The sequence below is a fragment of the Phaethon aethereus genome (genome assembly GCF_964289735.1).
Source record: "Phaethon aethereus genome assembly, chromosome: W".
NCBI lineage: Eukaryota > Metazoa > Chordata > Aves > Phaethontiformes > Phaethontidae > Phaethon > Phaethon aethereus.
This window is the reverse complement of record NC_138581.1, coordinates 1,013,636-1,033,062: the sequence shown is the minus strand read 5'-3', so window position 1 is coordinate 1,033,062 and position 19,427 is coordinate 1,013,636. Positions and strand designations below refer to the sequence as shown.

General features: G+C 40.1%; 1 protein-coding gene across 4 annotated transcripts in view; it reads left to right on the top strand.

Moving 5' to 3' along the window:
• The window catches only part of LOC309415189 (E3 ubiquitin-protein ligase NEDD4-like), a gene marked incomplete at both ends in the record, with an annotated part of 211,240 nt that overhangs the window by 142,277 nt on the left and 49,536 nt on the right, over nt 1-19,427 (top strand). For all 4 annotated transcript variants that reach the window (XM_082012636.1, XM_082012635.1, XM_082012634.1 and 1 more), the window contains 6 exons: nt 3,972-4,022; nt 9,941-10,002; nt 10,107-10,209; nt 11,972-12,138; nt 15,864-15,996; nt 17,130-17,306. In XM_082012636.1, coding sequence (XP_081868762.1) covers nt 3,972-4,022; nt 9,941-10,002; nt 10,107-10,209; nt 11,972-12,138; nt 15,864-15,996; nt 17,130-17,306 — 693 coding nt within the window. The remainder of the gene's footprint in view (nt 1-3,971; nt 4,023-9,940; nt 10,003-10,106; nt 10,210-11,971; nt 12,139-15,863; nt 15,997-17,129; nt 17,307-19,427) is intronic.

The following is a 19,427-nucleotide window of genomic DNA, read 5'->3' as shown; positions in this document are numbered from 1 at the left end:
GCAGCGTGACATCCCTGCTTCACTTTTGATCCCTTCTGTGAGGACCCTGTGTTTGCCTTGGGAGAGCTTTTACAGCCCTGAGGGTAGGCATTTGGTTAACCTCGGAGGGACACAGAGCAGGAGATGGCTCCTGCTGGTGAGGGGTCAGAGGAATGACCCCCTGGTGCCCCACCACGCAGCTGTGACTTCCACGGGGGCTCAGAATCCCTTCCTCTGGGGATCTGGTCGCACGAAGGGAGACTTGGGACTGTTTTCCCACAGCTTCTCCTTTCAAGAAGAAATTGCTTGAGGCTTCTCAGTGGTCTTGTGGAGTTTCTGGGTTGTTGGATTTTTGGACATGTTTTTAATGGCTTTCATCACGGGAAGGGAGGAAAGAATCTTAATCCAAGTTGCTGGAAGAGAGAATTGCTGCTATAAATGAGCAAATGACGGTTGTATGAATGAGATTAGATTAGCTGCAGAGCTGACTTTCAGCACGTCCACATCTCTGCTATGTGGGCAACTTCATACAGCTCTGAAGATACACTCCCTAGATATTGTCCAAAGTGGTACTGTGTGCATCCAGTTAGGTTAAATGCAAACATGTCAATGGAAATCTATTAGAAAGGTGATCTCTATATAAAGGAGAAATTGGAATATTTATCTGGTGTCTGCACAGCTTCTGAATATCGTTGCTTCAGTCACTACTCCTTCTCTTCACGGCACTTGAGAGCACCTGGGCCTGGCATGGCAGGCCAGTACACTGCTGCTTGTGGTCTTATTCTCTTTATGAACTATATTTTAGTGGGAGCATGACACTTGATTCATTTTCAGTGTGTGAGTTCTCTGTCATATTCCCGGGTACTTTATAATACCAGTAAGCTACTCAGACGTATGGCATTTTGAGGTAATGTGGTGCTAAGAGACAGAAAGGAATCTATGCAGTGCCTGACTAACCTGTCTGTGCTTTTGTTACGGATTTTATTTCTGGGTTGCCCTCTATTACTTACCAGCAGGGAAGGTCTGACCCATGTGGATGCGATGCAGAGGGGAGATGCCCTGCATTTTGCTTTGCACAGGGATGTGTTGAAGTTGAATGGATAGAAACAGCCACATTTTAAAGAATAATTGCCCCTGAGATTTAGATGAATTGACAATAAAAGGTACCAGTGCAACTCTGCTCTTCAGGTGTCACTGTTAGTCATAAAAATTGTTAAATGATGAATTAGTTTTGAGGTGTCTCTAAGTGATAAAGTTAACACTTGAGAAGTGCTTTAAATTTGTAATTCATTTAAAGCAATCACAGTCCATTCAGTACACATATATTTTCAGCTAGAAGTTTTATATCTAGTGTAATTGAATATACAGGTAGAACAGACATTATTGTTTCATGAGAAAATGGATGAGAGCTATTTCTTTCTAGGCTTTATTGAGCAGTAAATTGAGTGATATCAGTATACATTTTTCCCTCTCAAAATTTATCCTTCGTTTGTCCACCTCTGCTAATATTTCATGTTCCTTTTCTTATGTCTGTCTGTGGTGGGTTGACCTTGGCTGGAGGCCAGGTGCCCACCAAAGCTGCTCTATCACTCCCCTCCTCAGCTGGACAGGAGAGAGAAAATTTAAGGAGAAGCTTGTGGGTGGAGATAAGGATGGGGAGATCAGTCAGCAATTACCATCATGGGCAAAACAGACTTGACTTGGGGACATTAGTTTAATTTATCATCAACCAAATCAGAGCAAGATAATGAGAAATAAAAACTAAACCTTAAAACCCCTTCCCCCCACCCCTCCCTTCTTCCCGGGCACAACTTTACTCCCGAGTTCTCTCCTTCCTCCCCCTGAGCGGCGCAGGGGGGCAGGGAATGGGGGTTGTGGTCAGTTCATCACACATTGTCTCTGCCGTTCCTTCCTCCTCAGGGGAAGGACTCCTCACACTCTGCCCTGCTCCAGTGTGGGGCTCTCCCACGGGAGACAGTCCTCCACGGATTTCTCCAACATGAGTCCTTTCCAGGGGCTACAGTTCTGCATGAACTGATCCAGCCTGGGTCCCCCCACGGGTGCCGTCCTTCAGGAACAGGCTGCTCCAGCCTGGGTCCCCCCACGGGTGCCGTCCTTCAGGAACAGGCTGATCCAGCCTGGGTCCCCCCACGGGTGCCGTCCTTCAGGAACAGGCTGATCCAGCCTGGGTCCCCCACGGGGTCACAACTTCCGCCAGCAAACCTGCTCCAGCCGGGGCTCCTCTCTCCATGGGTCCTGCCAGAAGCCTGCCCCAGCGTGGGGGGCCCACAGGGTCACGACCTCCTTCAGGCATCCCCCTGCTCCGGCGTGGGGCCCTCCCCGCATGCAGGTGGAGATCTGCTCCCCCGTGGAGCTCCATGGCTGCAGGGGCACAGCCGGCCTTGCCATGGGCTTCCCCACGGGCTGCCGGGGAACCTCTGCTCTGGCGCCTGGAGCACCTCCTCCCTCCTTCTGCACTGACCTTGGTGCCTGCAGGGTTGTTTTCACATATTCTCACTCCTCTCTCCAGCTGTAAATGCTGCGTGCCCTTGTTTTTTCCCCTTCTTAACTCTGTTATCTCAGAGGCGCTCCCACTGTCGCTGATGGCCTTGGCCTTGGCCACCGGCGGGTCCGTCTTGGAGCTGGCTGGCACTGGCTTTATCGGACTCAGGGGAAGCTTCTGGCAGCTTTTCACAGAAGCCGCCCCTGCAGCCCCCACCACTGCCAAAACCTTGCCACGCAAACCTGATACACTGTCCTTGTAAGTGGATTGCTAGAAGTGCACTGAGATACCTTGTGTGAATTTCTATCCTCTTTAAAGTGGTAGGTATGAATGGGTGATTAGGCTACCACATACAGTCTAGTCTGAGCATCTTCAAGAATCACTGAGTACTTGAAAGGTCAGATAGATTTTTGAACTTCTAGACCTTGAGGGGTCCTCTTTATCCTGTCATCTTCATAGTTGTAAAACAGGTATGGAATATTGTCGGTGGAGTTACGAATAATGCTTCAAACACAGAGTCATAAAGGTATAGTTAGATGGAGACCAGGTCCCGCTGTCAGCTTGTCAGTCGTTACCTTCGTGGGAGATGGTACCTTTGGACTGTTCACTGTGAGAGAAGGTGGTGATCCAACAGACAGTGAAGAACATGAAGAAAAGTAATATTTAACGCTTCTGTACGGACCTAACTATGCGTAAGTGAATTTGTGATGGCGCTGTGTGGCCCGAAGGATGGTATAACCACATCCACATGCTTAACCTGAAGTGGCATCTGAATGGTCGAGTCTTCAAGAGGGAAATACAGGATTACTCAACAGGCTGGTCGTAAGGGTGTCTAACTGTTCCTCCCAAAGTAAGCATTCTGAATTAATGGAACAGCATTCTTTAAAAAGAACAAAAAGGTCTAATACTTTGGTTTCTGTTTGGTAAAGTGATGAAACACATTTTTATTTTGGGGCAAAATGTTTGCAATTCATGCAGTTCTATCGTCACTGTTTGGATGTTGGGTTCCCTTCCCTTCTCTATTAGATGTGAACATGAGGTTCTTCCTTTAAAAAAAAAAAAAAAAGACAAAGCCACCAAGGTTTGACATGAACATTTCAATGATGTAGTGAACAGTAATTTCACTCTGCTTTTTAATGCATGTGGAGACTAATTCATGGAAAGAGCAGGTTATTTGTGCTTTGAATTATGCATAGGCTGTCAGAGGAAACAGAATTTCGTCAGTACTTAACGTACACACTGTGGACTGAGAAGCCATTTTGGACTCTCCCAGAAAATGCTCTGCTGAAATAGATAAATTGTAACAACAGAGAATGTGAAATAATAAAGGGGTAAAAACCAGTAATCGCTAAAATAATGGTACTCAATCATCTTTATTTTTGCTTCGTTGTGATTGGATTGATGTTCATAATTTTTTGCTTTTCTGATGTAAAGATGACCTTAGAGGTAAAATTACTCCTTTTTCTGCCTTTTTTTCTCTATTTGACAGACTAGAGACGACTTCCTGGGCCAAGTGGATGTGCCACTTAGTCACCTGCCGGTAAGCAGTGCTTTTGTCTGAGCGTGCTCTTTTTTGTCATCACCAGATGTGAAAAACCCCAATGTTATGTAAAATTTATTTCCATAAGTAACTTAAATTTTCCACTTAAATTTTCTTAAAGCAAGCATTCCCAACAGAGCATTAGAGGCTTAAAGAAAAATATTACAGAGAGCAAAGCACCACCGGGCACACGAATTGGGAGAAATGGTTCCCTTTACGGGGACAAGGAAGACAGTTCTTCTCTGGTATCTGTTAAATTTCTCAACATCGAGGACTCACTTCTCATCCTGATTCTTTCTTAAAATCCTTCTCTGGTCTGAGTCATTAATGAATGACATGTGGCCAATAGACTGGTTGTTTCACACCTTACTGTTGGTGATTTTTGCCCTATTAATCTGCTGACTTCTTCCTTTTCATGATTTTCTCTTACAGTTGGAACAGTTTTATTCTCCCTTAGCAAGCTCCACTGCCTCCAGAACTTTTGTTAAAATGTTGAAAAAAACACATTTTTGGGGTCCTGTTTAGCTACCTGATTTTCTGTCTCAATAATATGCTGTTAAGGTTATGGGATAGTAGTTCTGTCTGGGAAAGTGGATAGTGCATTTTGATATTACTTCAAACCTTGTAAAGCCAATAGCCACAGACTGAAACCAGAGAAACTGCTGAACCAACACGACAGGATCTTAAGAAGTTACAAAAATCTGAAAATGTTATAAAATTACTGTTCTTCATAGCAAATTTGCGTAAAATTATTGTATTTATTACTGGTTGGAAGTAAACTTATGTGAAGGACTCGTAAGTAATAAAGGAAATACAGTGAGATATGAGTGCCACAGCACATACACCAATATTCATTAGACGTTAATGTTAGACATTACTGATGACAGTAATTATACAAACTGTGATATTGTCAGAGCATACATTATGGCTTTTAATATGTATACGTGTAACTTTTAACATCTGTATGTATATATATATATATTTTCTTTCTGTAAGAGGCATGCAGCTGCCTATTACCTCTGCTGTGTGATAGGAAAGTATGTGTTTTGGATGAGCCGTGAGATGACTGGAGCACATCAGCTGAGAGCTGCCACACAACTGCGTCGGGCCAGCGTGCATCTGGCTGGTTGCTTTTCCTCACGTGTTATGAACTCTGACTAGGAGAGGGAGAGGTTACGCTCACAGTAGACACACATCCTGCTGGGGCAAATCCAGGCTTTGTAGGTACTGACGTCGCTGTCTCCTGGGTACGCAGTCCAGTGCGCATTTCTGTAAGCAGTGGTGTTTGCTGGGGCAGACCCCTGCCGTTTATTCACATGCTCGTGTTGCCTGTTTAGTTACCCGGGTTTATCCTATGTTAACACCCTCTGTGTTGCCTGTGTAGTTATCCTAATGCTCGCTGTGTTGTGCATAACTAGTTAGTTTTGGATGGTTTATTTTTTGACACAGACTGTGGCCTTGGAGCAGTTTATGAAACAGTCATGCGAACAGCTGTGCTGGGGCGGGAATAATCACTGGAGGGGAGACTTAAATTAGTGCTGCTGCTGAAGGATATACTCGTGACTTCAGTTAATGACTTGCATTGTTGTTGGAAGTGGTGACATACCAGTCAGGTGTGTTCTGCTGATTTGCATCAGATTTGCATGGGAAGGGATGCACATCTATGGTCAGAGAAACCTTTTGTGCAAGAAGGTGGTATAGATAAGCCTGATTAAGCTTCATTTTAGCAGATTTGCTTCAGCAAATGCATGGAAAACCAAAAGACTGCAATAACTATGTGGTATGTTCATTATTTTAGCTAACAATCGAATTCTTAGCCAGCAATAAGAGTTATAATAGCAAGTAATTAGAAGTAATTAAGACAGAGTTTGAATCATTTTACTGTCAACAATCAAATATTTGAGGTGTTTGATTTGAGGGTGGTATTGTTTTCTTTATTTGTTTTTGTTTCTTAAGAAATGAAGGAATTGTAAGTGTAAAGCTTGTTCTGTAAGCAAAAGTTCAGCCCAAATTAAGTGGAATTTCTATTTACTATATAATCTAGGGTGCGGAATCTCCTCCTTTAATTCTTATGAGTTTAGAATTGACGTAGCACTGGCTATCTGGAAATTATGATGTGAAACTCCATCTTCAGGTTTTTATAGATTTTGCCTATAATCTGCCCACAGAAAGAGGCTCAACATTCAGAGACTAGTGAATACCATCCTAAATGTAATCACAGTCCAATAAAGACAGTGGGAGAAGTGTTACTGACACCAGTGTGTTCAAGCTTTCGCTGCCAGACTTTTTCACTGAAAAAGTCTAAGGGAAAGAGATCTGTGACTGCTTTCAGTTGATGGGCCCCATCAAATCTCCTTCTATCGGGAACTGCTGAAAAAGCTGAAGACATTGGGTTGGGTTGAAGATTCTGTAGGGATGCTGTAGTGAAAAAGACACTAAATATCGAGATTCTTTGAAATTACATCGGTGTTGTTGAGTATTTAATGAGGAATTATTTTACACAGAACCTGCCATCAAAGAAGGTGAAGTGATGGAACAAAGAAGGTCCATATGACAATTCAAATTGTATGAAGCTTGAAGTTAACCTGTTTGTGCCCACAGCAGAGAAAGCCTATACATTGCTTAGAAAGCTTACTTTACAAGATGCTAGGTGTATGTCTATAGTACTACCACCCCATGCTGCAACAGCCTCAGTCAAAATGTTTTTCAAAGATAAGTAAAAATGAATTCTTTATTTCATGGGTAGCTTTGCTTGAGTTTCTGTTTCAATATTGCTATATTGTCTTTCTTTTTTTCACTTAGTAGACAAAAATCCAAAATGAACTTTGCAGAACATATTTGTGCCAAAAAAAAGCATTTATTTTGTCTTTTTGTATTCATATTGTACTTTACACGGTGCTTCAAAGCTGAATTCAATCACTGATGAAAGAACGGAAGTTAAAGGTCGCAGGGCAGAAAAAAGTATGAAACACTGCAGTTTTTCATCTTCTTTGTAAATAGTAAAAAATACACTTGCTACTTCACAAAGTTTTCTAGTAAATTCTACATGTATATATGTTTATATACAGTGATTTTTTTATGCTTGGTATAAATGTTTTCTGAAATTTTATTATATAATGTTTTGGATGACTCACATTGAACAGAGTTCTGGATGTAGTTAATCTTTTTAAAATGTTGTACATGTTAATCTTACTCCCTTATGTGAACTTGGAGAAGTTGTGTATTTGAATGGGTGAACATAGGAATGGTGGAAGTTATTGACAATGTTTACATCAAAATAAGGTGTCAATTTTAGCATGACTGTTGATATTTTTGCCTGAATTTGACTTCTTGCTGTTGATGGATGTTATTATAGGAGGAAAATGGCTTTGTAATGACTTTCACAGTGATGCTTATTTAGATATGTCTGTAATAGTTGATCTTGAGTCATAACACTGTTATTGTTGGCTTATAAACTGTAATAGTTGAAAAATATGATGGAAAGATCGGAAATGTATTCTGACGAAAAATGTATCATTCCGTTCTCATGTGAGCTGTATTGTATAGTATTATTTTATCCATACTTGTGTGTATATTGCCATTTACGTGTATATGTATGCACAAATATTATGTAAATAGCATGTACATAACTGTAGAAAAAGCCCTCCAGCATTAAGCTACATGTGTCCTGCAAAAAATGTGCTGTGAAATATAGAATGACAAGGGATGTATTAGTGCATGCCTGTTTTACAGAGTTGCGTAGAATTTTTAAGTTCCTTTTAAGTAAACGTGATTTCTAATAACTAAGAAGCATCAGCAGGATTTGAGATTGAGCTGTAGACATGTCACACACTTTCTGTGAGCTGTTTTGAGGAATTAGCAGCTTTATGTTTTCCTTCCATATTCTGTAGGAAGAGGACAGCTCTACTGTCCTCTCACTGGGGACTGACATAGAACATGAGTGTGCATATCTCTTTCTAGCTCACATTTAAGTGGAATGCTAAACTTTTCCAAATAGTTTTAAAGTCTTCTACTGTCTTTACATACAAAATCCAAGATTGTAAGATTTCCTGGCTCAGCTACTTGACTGCCATTGAAGAATAAATTCCATTATGCTAAAATGATGAAATTCTGTAGTCCGGAACTTCCCATTTTCTTCTAGGCTCACAAGAAAGTGAATGTGATTCCTGTACAAAATCCTTCCTCACTCTCCATCTTCACAGAAAATTTCTTCAGCTCCAGAAGCCACTTTTTCCCCAAAAAGTTTGCTCTGGAAAACTCACAAGACGTACCTCAGAACAATCATTCTTTATATAGCTGTAATGTAGCAATGTCTCCACAGAGTGCTTAGGTACTTGCCTGTGGGTGTGTTCTCATACTCTGTAATATTATTTATTTCTATGCTTATTAAGGTGTGTGTACTAATTTGATGCTTGGGGAAACACACTGTATATCTTTGTGTTCTAATCGATATTTTCCTCATTCATCCTTCCCAGTACATTAATAAGTGACATTGTGGTGTATTTATTAATGAATGTTTGCTTTCACATTCTAGCTGTACTGCTGATTTGTTTGTCAAAATCCCTGTTTTCTCTAATACTATCTAATTACTATCTACAAAATTTGGTTAAAATATACAGCATCTTATTTTATGTACATTACTTACAGTAGAGTACTAAAAAGCAGTAATTCCTAATCATGCATGCTTTGATGTCCTGTTGATTTTGTTAAAGTGTGCTATCTCTGAAAAAATGGGATGTCTGTCTCAAAGATTGAGTGGACAGAAAGAAAGTCTGTATGGTGTATGATGGAGTATCTGAGATAATGAGTTGGGATTGATTTTTAAATTCTTATTTATTGACTTTGAAATACAACAGACAACAAAACCTTTAAGGAATAGTAGTCTGGGAGTTAGATTATTCTCTGTGTAGAAAGATTTAGTTAAAGAATTGGACTCAAGAAGCATTCCTGTTTGTAGGGATAGGGCTGGGAAGGGATTTACAGGTATACTATCACTTTTTTAGTAGATGGCAGATGGCTGCAACATTCTGAGAAGTACCCACTATCTTTGTGCTCATTTTGAGAAAGTTTGGTGTTCATCTGAGGCACTAGATCTCTGGTCTTACTGGAGTGTGTATGGTAATGTGCTTATTTATTCTTTCAATGTAACACAGTTCATGCTTCCAATTTTGTCGGCCCAAATCATACATTTGATTAGAATAAAGTACCCCAAACAATCAACAGGTTGAGTATGTATATGGATTTCTGATTCTGTTATTTACCTTGTAATTTTTAAATTCCTAATTTTGTACTTGGAGCATCTGTGTTCTCGCAGACATGAAGGATGTAACTTATTTGATAAGAAAGCTGAAATTCTCATGTAATAAATCTTTAAATGTTGAAAACTTTCTATGAAGGTTACAATTAAGTGGAAGTCAGAAGATGTAACCTGTCAGCCTGATAATATTACTTATGTACTTCACAAAGGATTTCAATGTCTCAGTTATTTTTGAAAGTCTCAACTGCTTTGAAAGAAAAAATGAAAGCCAACTGAGGAGGAGTTTTCATCGCTTTCTGATGTGCAAAGAACCGACTGCTTTGAAATGGATGCAACCTTTTCTGACACTGCTGTTGGGTGATTGGAGAAAGTTGGAAGGGGTTTGTTTAATTGGTCTTTTCCACCTTTTTCTGAATTGTGAATGTTGCGTACGCTTACAAACGAGACTTGGTTCAGCCCGTCCCTGAGATTTGCAGAGACATCTAGTGGACTGCTTCTGCAACTGTGTATTGACAGCCGATGGTAACATCTGCCTGCTGTAACTTCGTTATTTAAGCATCTTCTCTAGCATTTCTACCTCATCTGTGATGTGAATGTTCTCTATATGTCTCTATACTTGTGAGCAAGCCCTTTAATTTGCAATTTTCTTAAATGCTTATAGACTGAAGACCCAACCATGGAAAGGCCATACACGTTTAAGGATTTCCTTCTCAGACCACGAAGGTGAGGGGGAGGACCTTTGTATTTTAAAACATTTCTTACTTCAAGGTTTGTTATTTGCAACTATTTAAGGGTTGCTGAATGAAATGTACCTCCTTGTCTTCTAGCCACAAATCTCGTGTAAAGGGTTTCTTGAGGCTGAAGATGGCTTATATGCCTAAAAATGGTGGCCAAGAAGAAGAAAACAGTGATCAAAGGGATGAATCTGAGGTAAGGCTTAATGCTTGTGGAAGGATTCAGATATAATTGTAGAGGAAGTTGTACCTTTGAAAGATAAAACCCTGGTAGCAGTGTTGATAGCAGCTGATTCTCCCACCCAACACACATACCTCCCGGGTTGGTTTTTTTTTCCCTGTTTTTCTCAACCATTGCAAGTATTTCAAAGTATTTCAACTGCCATAATGAATTCTAAAGTCTCTCTGACTCAGTTTGTGAACAAGTAGAAGTGGAAGTGATGCCAAGTAGAAGAATTCAGAAAGTCTGTCCAAGTAATTCATGAACATAATGGTCTGTATTAGGTACCCCTTCTTCAAAGGCAATTTCAAAACAGGTACTATAACATTTTCTTTGTTTCCCTGGCAGCATTGACTTTGCAGAGAATAAAGCACATGCAAGCACAGCAGGTTTAAAGACTTCTTGGCACTCTTATCAACCATCATCCAGTTTAAGAATTAGCTGTAATTAGGACTAACAGAGTGAATGTCAGCCCAAGTTTGCCTTACTAATAGTGTGCAGCAGTCATCTGTAACTTGGGAGTCAGGGCTCTCATCCCCAGCCTTATGTCTGTGCTCTTGAGATTGCTTTTCGGAAGGTGTACCCAGGTAGCTGAGCTGGTTCTTAACCAATTGTTGCCAAAACTCAGCCAAAACTGTGCTTTCTCTGGATCTTGAGACAGGGTCCTGAGACTGTTCTTGCTACAAAGAGAGTTTACAGATTGAAAAACAATTATTTTTTTTGTCTCTCAACTGTGTGTGTATGTCTTTGTTATATATAAAAAAACTTGTTAATGTGGAAATTTATATAGATCACACACAAATAAATCTACTCTTATATGTGTGTGTATATATAAAAACCAGAATATTGTCTAGATCTTAGTTTCATAGAAATGACCAAATTTCTAAATGTAATCTGCATTTTCTTTCATACTTAAAGTATGAAGAGTTTTAAAGGTTCATTGGGATCTTTTACAATTATTGAATTATGGGCATTTAGTCAACAGTTTCTTATACATATAAAATATGTCTTGGAATTGGTGTCTTAATTATTAACTTGAATTTATAGATAGGGTCTTTATAAAAGATGAGTTTGAAAACTGTATGTGACCAGAGTTTCTCATATAGAAACAGATTTTCAGAAGCATGCGTGTAGTGGCACTCTTTTCCCCAGAGTCCCACTATTTTTGAACATTGCTGAGTGTCTGTTTTGGTGTAAAAAATAGTTTTGTGACTCTTGTGAGTAAGATCCTCCTTACTCATCTAAGATAATGCCACAAGGCTCTGACAATGACCTGTGAAATGACATCTCCAGCAAGTCAATAGTAATGAAATGCTTTTAGGTTTCAGTTCAATAATAGCTGGGGAATAGAAAGGAAAAGCAAATTATTATCCTCCATAACGAAAAGGTCACAGCTTGAGTTCAAAAGTTAGCAGTTTGTTCTGTTTAGCTTCTTGACTGGGAATCTGCACTTGGCCACCGCTAGAACAAGCAACTACCCAAATACGTTTGGGAATCCCTATTGTAATAGACTGATGGGGTTTTAGGAGGTTTTTGTCATTGAAATGAGGCGCACACTGTCACCGTGGAGTTTATTCTATTTCGATACGGTTTACAGTTAAGTAATTTTGAACTTCTCTTTGGAAAATTTTCAGAATCTGCACCTATACGGTAATGTAAGCAACAACAAAGTAACTTCTCTTTAACTTTAAAACTTTAAATTTTGTTTGTTTGGTTTGGTTTTTTTTGCATTCCTAAGCATGGATGGGATGTGGTTGATTCCAATGACTCCGCATCTCAGCGTCAGGAGGAGTTACCACCTCCTCCACTGCCTCCTGGATGGGAAGAAAAGGTGGACAACCTGGGGCGGACTTACTATGTCAACCATAACAACAGAACTACTCAGTGGCATCGACCAAGTTTAATGTAAGAGGCAATGTAGTGCAGTGTTCTGTGGATGTGTGCAAAATTATCAATAAGGGGGGGTGATTTTTTTTCCAACAAACATAACCATTTTGAATTTACAAGTTCACAGCTGGAAAAAGTTTTAAGCAAGACTTTTATGAAGCAGTTTATGAAGGCACACTATTTTCAGTAAGACAAATCATGACTTTGGTGCTGTGCTACATTATCTGAAACTCAACTTCATTGAAAAATTTTCACAGATGTGCTAGTAAATTGAGAGCCGAAGTCTGGATATCTTCAATTAAAAAGGAAACATCTTTTTTCTTTAAGAATGAAAGAGACTTCCCCATGCCCAGCAAATCACATATCCACGTGGGTATTCTGGGAAATTCTAGGATATCTGAAGGCATGGGAGGGAAGTCAGTGTATTAACAGCATACCTTAGAATATTGGGAGACAGATGTGTAATTTTTCAGTAAGTAATTTGACAGGAATAAATTACTTTCTTCTATAGAGACTGTTGAAAAGGTAAGGGGAAAAAAGTCAACTCTATTTTAAGTTTTAATTAAGTTAAACTGATTAACTTTGAGGAGATCCTGATTATTATTCAGTGTATAGACTGCATTACCTATGAACACTGGTTGTGCTAACGTGGAGTTCCTGTTCCAGCCTTTATTATATGTTTATTACGATTAGATTTATAAAGTTGTGGCAAGCGTACATTTTTAAAAGTATGTATAATTGCCATGTTGAGTGATACTGAACTCATGTATTAGTTAAACATCTTGCATTATTTTTATGCAGCTGCTATTTTTCCACTTGCTTATTACAACAGTAATGGTTATTCTTTCTTGAATATTCATAATCATAGCTAAATTAGGAAAAATGTGTATTGTCTTTATTTAAGGCATTATTTCTCTTTCTTGACTGATGCATTTATTGTACTTAGAATTGAATTAAATTTTGTTCTATATGTTTTGAACTGTTCAATATTGGAATAGTTGAGCTATTTCCTAAGCAATGTGTATTTTCATAGAGCCATAGACTCACAGAATATTTTGGGTCAGAAGGGACCTTTCAAGGCCATCTAGTCCAACCCCCTGCAGTGAGCAGGGACATCTTCAACTAGATCAGGGTGCTCAGAGCCCCGTCCAACCTCACCTGGGATGTTTCCAGGGATGGGGCATCTACCACCTCTCTGGGCAACCTGTGCTAGTGTTTCACCACCCTCATTATGAAAAGTTTTACATCTAGTATAAATCTACTCTCCTACAGTTTAAAACTAATTTTGTCAAGTAAATCTTGTCAGCTACTATCACTATGATTGGTAATGGTCAATAAGTGTCTATAAAAAAGCAGGTTTTATAAACTACTTTATTTAGCACCTTCTTGTAATCGAGTTATGCTAAATGAAGTAAAGAGTACATGGGATCGAACAGGCTGCCCAGGATACTGGTTGAGTCACTGTCCCTGGAGGTATTTAAAAGACGTGTAGATGTGGTGCTTAGGGACATGGTTTAGTGGTGGACTTGGCAGGGCTAGGTTAACGTGGAAGTGTTAAGTCCCTGCCAACATGGACTGTACAGCACTCAATGTTTTTCCTATTGGAAAACAGTTAAATTAGCTCATAGGAATTGATGATCTTCAAGGTCTTTCCCAACCTAAACGATTCTATGATTCAGAAATGTTTGACTGGCAGATACCAAGAAGTAATAATAGCTAGAAAGCATCATCATCAGAAGAGTGTATAAAATGAACGCCTCACAGGTTTGCTTTTAGCCTAGGTGTCATCATGGATAGTTTGGAAACAAATGCATAATTACTACTGATAGACTTTATGCATGACACCAGCCTTGATGAAGAGTGAAGTCTTTAAAATGATGCTGTTTACCCTTTAAATTCTGTGAATTTGTGAAACCACTAGGAGTGGAAGGTTTTGTGAGGTTGAAAGTAGGATAGATAACCTCTCACTTTCAGGCCGGTAACTCAGTAAGTTGGTCATCAAGATGAAACATGCAGTGCTGTATGGTCCGTGTCTGCAGTAGGAACATGAGAGTAGGTCATTGGTCATAGTTACTTAAAATGTGAAATGATAAAATGATTGCACAAAGAAGTTTTTCCTGAACGTAACCTCATCGTTATAGTCCCCCATCCTGAAGGGGAGGTTCAAATACAATACAGCCTTCTAACAACATCTGCCCATTGAGAATTATATGTAGCTGTACACATTGAGAAGTCCCACAAGCCAGGAAGGTCTCCATTAAGGGAACTGGGGTATTTCCCATTTGCACCACTGTTGGTGTGAGCCAGGCTAGTGGTTGCAGCCTGTTACAAAAAGTTATCCATACTGCAACGGCTTGCATTCGCTTTGGCTATCGCAAAAAAGAAAACAATAGTTGGCATAAAGACAGTGGCAAAGGTAAAACCTCTGTGTCAGAAATGATTCTGGTCATCACGGGAAAGGGTGATTAGTGATGGGTTAGTATATTTGAGTGTAGACTTCATTTCTGCTCACCCAACTTTGATGTACAAAGAATGTTAATTTCCAGTGTTACATAACATTCGAGAAGTGCTTCCCTTTTATTACTTTGGATTGAGGGATTCTCGCTGGTCACAAGCGGTGTTCCCCAGGGCTCGGTTCTGGGGCCGGTCTTGTTCAATATCTTTACCGATGATCTGGATGAGGGGATTGAGTGCTCCCTCAGTAAGTGTGCAGATGACACCAAGCTGGGTGGGAGTGTTGATCTGCTGGAGGGTAGGAGGGCTCTGCAGAGGGATCTGGACAGGCTGGATCGATGGGCTGAGGTCAACTGTGTGAGGTTTAATACGGCCAAGTGCCAGGTCCTGCACTTCGGCCACAACAACCCCCTGCAACGCTCCAGGCTTGGGCAGGAGTGGCTGGAGAGCTGCCCAGCGGAAAGGGACCTGGGGGTGCTGGTTGACAGCCGGCTGAACATGAGCCGGCAATGTGCGCAGGTGGCCAAGAAGGCCAACAGCATCCTGGCCTGTATCAGCAATAGTGTGACCAGCAGGAGTAGGGAAGTGATCATGCCCCTGTACTTGGCACTGGTGAGGCCGCACCTCGAGTCCTGTGTTCAGTGTTGGGCCCCTCACTCCAAGAAGGACGTTGAGGTGCTGGAGCGTGTCCAGAGAAGGGCAACGGAGCTGGTGAGGGGTCTGGAGCACAAGTCTGATGAGGAGCGGCTGAGGGAACTGCGTTTGTTAAGTTTGGAGAAGAGGAGGCTGAGGGGAGCCCTCATCGCTCTCTACAACTCCCTGAAAGGGGGTTGTGGTGGGGTGCGTGTTGGTCTCTTTACTAGTGAGAGGACGAGAGGAAATGGCCTCAAGTTGCACCAGGGAAGGTTTAGGCTGGATATTAGGAAAAATTTCTTTATGGAGAGAGTGGTCAGGCATTGGAACAGGCTGCCCAGGGAGGTGGTGGAGCCACCATCTCTGCAAGTGTTCAAAAAACGTGTGGATGTGGCGCTTCAAGACATGGTTTAGGGAACATGGTGGCGCTGGATTGATGGTTGGACTTGATGATCTCGAAGGTACCTTCCAACCTTAATGATTCTGTGTTTAAACAGACCTCTATTTATGAAGCCTGGCATGTGCAAGAACAATGATTGTTATAATCAAAAGCATTAATGAGGTTTCAAAAGTAATGGGCAAAGTAGGTGTTTTAGTTTAATGTTCATTATTTTCTTGTTTTCTCCTTCGCATGTGTTCATCTCCCCACTATCCAGTGATGTGGGATCTGATTCAGATAACAGTATCAGGCAAATAAACCAAGAAGCAGCCCATAGGCGGTTCCGCTCTCGGAGACACATTAGTGAGGATTTGGAACCAGAACCTGTGGAGAGTGGAGACATTCCTGAGGTATGTAAAGGTTGTGGGTTTAAGACGTTGACTAAACTTGAAGCTGATGTGTTCTTATTTGTGAGCTAATTACTATACAGCATACATAATAATGCTTTTGCATGATGTTTATGAAATTGCAGAAGTAAAATGCCAGTGGCACAATAAAAATCCTAAACAGAGCTATACTTCCAAGGTCCCATGCATTTGTGGGTGCCTGATAATGTAGGCACAATGCTAAATACTATGCAAATGCTGAGAGAAACATTTATAATTCCAAGCATTGCTTGTTATGTATACATTGATAGAAACAGTTTCAATATTCTGCTTTGAATAACAGTGGAATAAGTTGTAAAAACAAGGGAATGGTACTGGCTGGAAGTGCAGTGTACTTCAGTTTTCTTCAGTCTTTGTCTAGAGGAAAGAGAAGCTTGTTGGTTTTATTCCCTAAATACTTGGTTTTAGTTAGAATTCTGAGATCTTATTACTAAGGGTGAGTGTTTGCTTAATTTACAGCTAGACTAAATAAATTTGGTAGATATTTGTAGGCCTAGGTGAGAGTGTGTGCAAAGCTCTAATCCCATTCAACTTTAAGGAATACTTTATTATGTGAATGACAGACAAAATTCTTCGTGAAAGCTAGTTTTGGTTCACTAAATGTTATTCAGAGCAACAAATAGATTGCTGAAATTATTGTTGCACTTGTCACGTGATAATACTTGATTTGCAGGTACTAGTGAGTACTTCCTGTTGTGCATTTTATTCTAAATTAAAATTAACAGTTCTTTCTTACAAGTTTTACAAAGTGCAGAATTAGTTACGTTTTTGAAGAAAATTTCAAATAGAATTTATTTAATGAAACCTTTTTTATGCATTTTTTCATCTACATGGTTTTCTGTGTTGAATGTAAAGCATTGTGTCATCATCAACATGAAGACTGTTTTGAAGTCAACATTAAAACCATTTTTCCGTGTTAACTACTTCACACCGAGTAGAATGTTTGTGTGTTGTAGGGATTGGTTTATTTCGTTAAATATTAAGGCTGATTATCACACCTGTGTTTGTCTCAATCAGGTGGTTACATAGAAGGCAAAGGGAAAGAAGACTCAGTCTGTCTTTATAAATCCTTAACGTAGTTTCTTCTCTTTCGTTAGCCTTGGGAAACCATTTCAGAGGAGGCAAGTGCAAGTGGAGATTCCTTAAGCTTGTCATTGCCACCTCCTCCTGCATCTCCAGTATCCCGTACCAGTCCTCAGGAGCTATCTGAGGAACTGAGCAGAAGACTTCAGGTCACTCCTGACTCCAATGGGGAACAACTCAGTTCTTTGATAGTACGTGACATGCTGCTCTTTCTGTATAAACCTCTTATTACTGTAATCTTCTGTTAGTTTGACATAGTCGGAATCATTTACATGGATGGGTAGTAATTGCTGGTCTTGGGAAAACCTGAGCATACAGTTAAAATTATCTTCCAAAAAATACATCATAATTACACGATAGAGCAAACTGCCTTGAATAGCAGAATTCCTCAGTTGAGACTCACTCTTTTCTTCTGTGTGAGTTTTAACTTCAGAGTCTGGTACTGTTACACCTTCAGTGAAACAAAACATGTAATACTAGAGAGTATCAAGCTAAGGATTTCCAAAGGAAAGGAGAAAAACTGCTAATGCTCTTTCAATCATCATCTGTTTTACTACGTGATAATTTTTCTTAAGTTCAGTACTTTAACTCTTCATGTTTATATTAAAGCATGTGCTTCTTATATTAGGATTTTAAAACCCCTCATAATTTACTGGATCAACTATTATAAGACTAACAAGGGATTAGAATTGAAAGTAGGTAGTTCTGGTGAAATACTCCACAAGTTTGTAAATGGCTAGTCTGGAAAAAAATTGTCTCTCACCATAGGGGTTTACTTGAGGTAAAACAAACAATGTTCTCTATATTTGTGTTATCCGTTAGTTTGTCAGACTGATGATACCACAAAAAATAAGGATAATACATTTGCAAGTGGGAGAATGTCTTATGTCTCTCTGATTAAGAAAACAATTTTAAGTATTAAACAGAACATCATGCTGTGACTTATTTTTTTTATTCTTGGTATATGCTACCAAGGTACCTTTGCAATTCAAGAGATAAGTAATCATATTTACTCTTGTTCTGATTAAATAGAGCCTTGATTAGGTGCAAGTTTTTCACAAAGAGCCTATGCAATAGGTGTCTTATAATGATTTGAATGTTATCCAGATACTAGTTAGCAAATTATAGCTCTGATGGCTAACCATCTGCATGAAGAGTTGCTTGTAATTTTGTAGATAACTGCACATTTTCATAGACCTTCACTTGGAGGGCAGGAGGTTAATCAAATCGTTTCAGTGGCAAGATCAGGGCCTACATTTTTTTTACACTAAATAAAGAAATGGTGTAGCTGCAAAGTTATCTTAATTGAAATAATTCAATAATTATATTCCTATATGAACTAGCATTTTTATGAGCCATGAAGCGATAACATCTTTCTTATCAGTGCAATAAAAAACATAATCAGACCACACTTGCAAAGTAAGAAATTGTCAAAGCCTTTAAAATCTCTGTTATGGTGCATTATCCAGTGTAAGGGTGTTGGGATACTGAAAGTAACAGAAAAGAACAGACAGTGAAATTACTCTAAGAGGCCTCGCTGAGGCACCCAGCAGTCAGTCAGCAGTGTTTAGTGTGTAGTCCCGGCGTATCTGTCAAGGCAGCTCATGTCTCTGACGTGTGCTTCCCACAGCTCTGGCCTCTGTGAGGGCTCCCTGCCTGATCCAGCACTTAAGTCTGAGCTGGTTCCATGTGAATGAACAGTGCTTACCTGGGCTAATAAATCCTCCCCATCTGGAGGTTGGCAAGCACAGCACAGAGGCGCCCAAGACCTTCATCTGGATTGAGCCAGGTAGGCAGGAAAAGTTTGGCACTTCTAGCTGAACACAAGCTATAATCCATGTGCTCAGGTATGTCCACCTGAGAGTGCCTCTTGATCCAGATTCCCAAAGGCTTGTGACATCAGTTTCATGACTTTGCATGGAGGACGCTTGCATCCAGGTTTTTTCCCAAGTCCACCAGCTCTAAACCTGTTTTACATAAAGCTGCCTCAGATCTGCAGGTTGTGGGCTGAAACTAGAAGCCCTTACAGTCACATTTCCCCAACAGCATGCTTATCCTAGGATATCCAGCCTGACCGTTGGTTGTTTTATGCAGAGACAGCTTCAGTGTCTCTACAACCATACATAGTTAATCTACAACACAACAGATAGTTGAGGAGTGATTGTATGTGTGTTAAAGTATTTTGTCACTCTCTTCATTATATCTATGTAATGTCAGGAAACACTTCAGACTTGCTGGTCGATACATTTGTCAGACAAATCCTTTCACATTTATCCTTAGCATAACATAAAGTAAGGTGTAATTACGTCTTT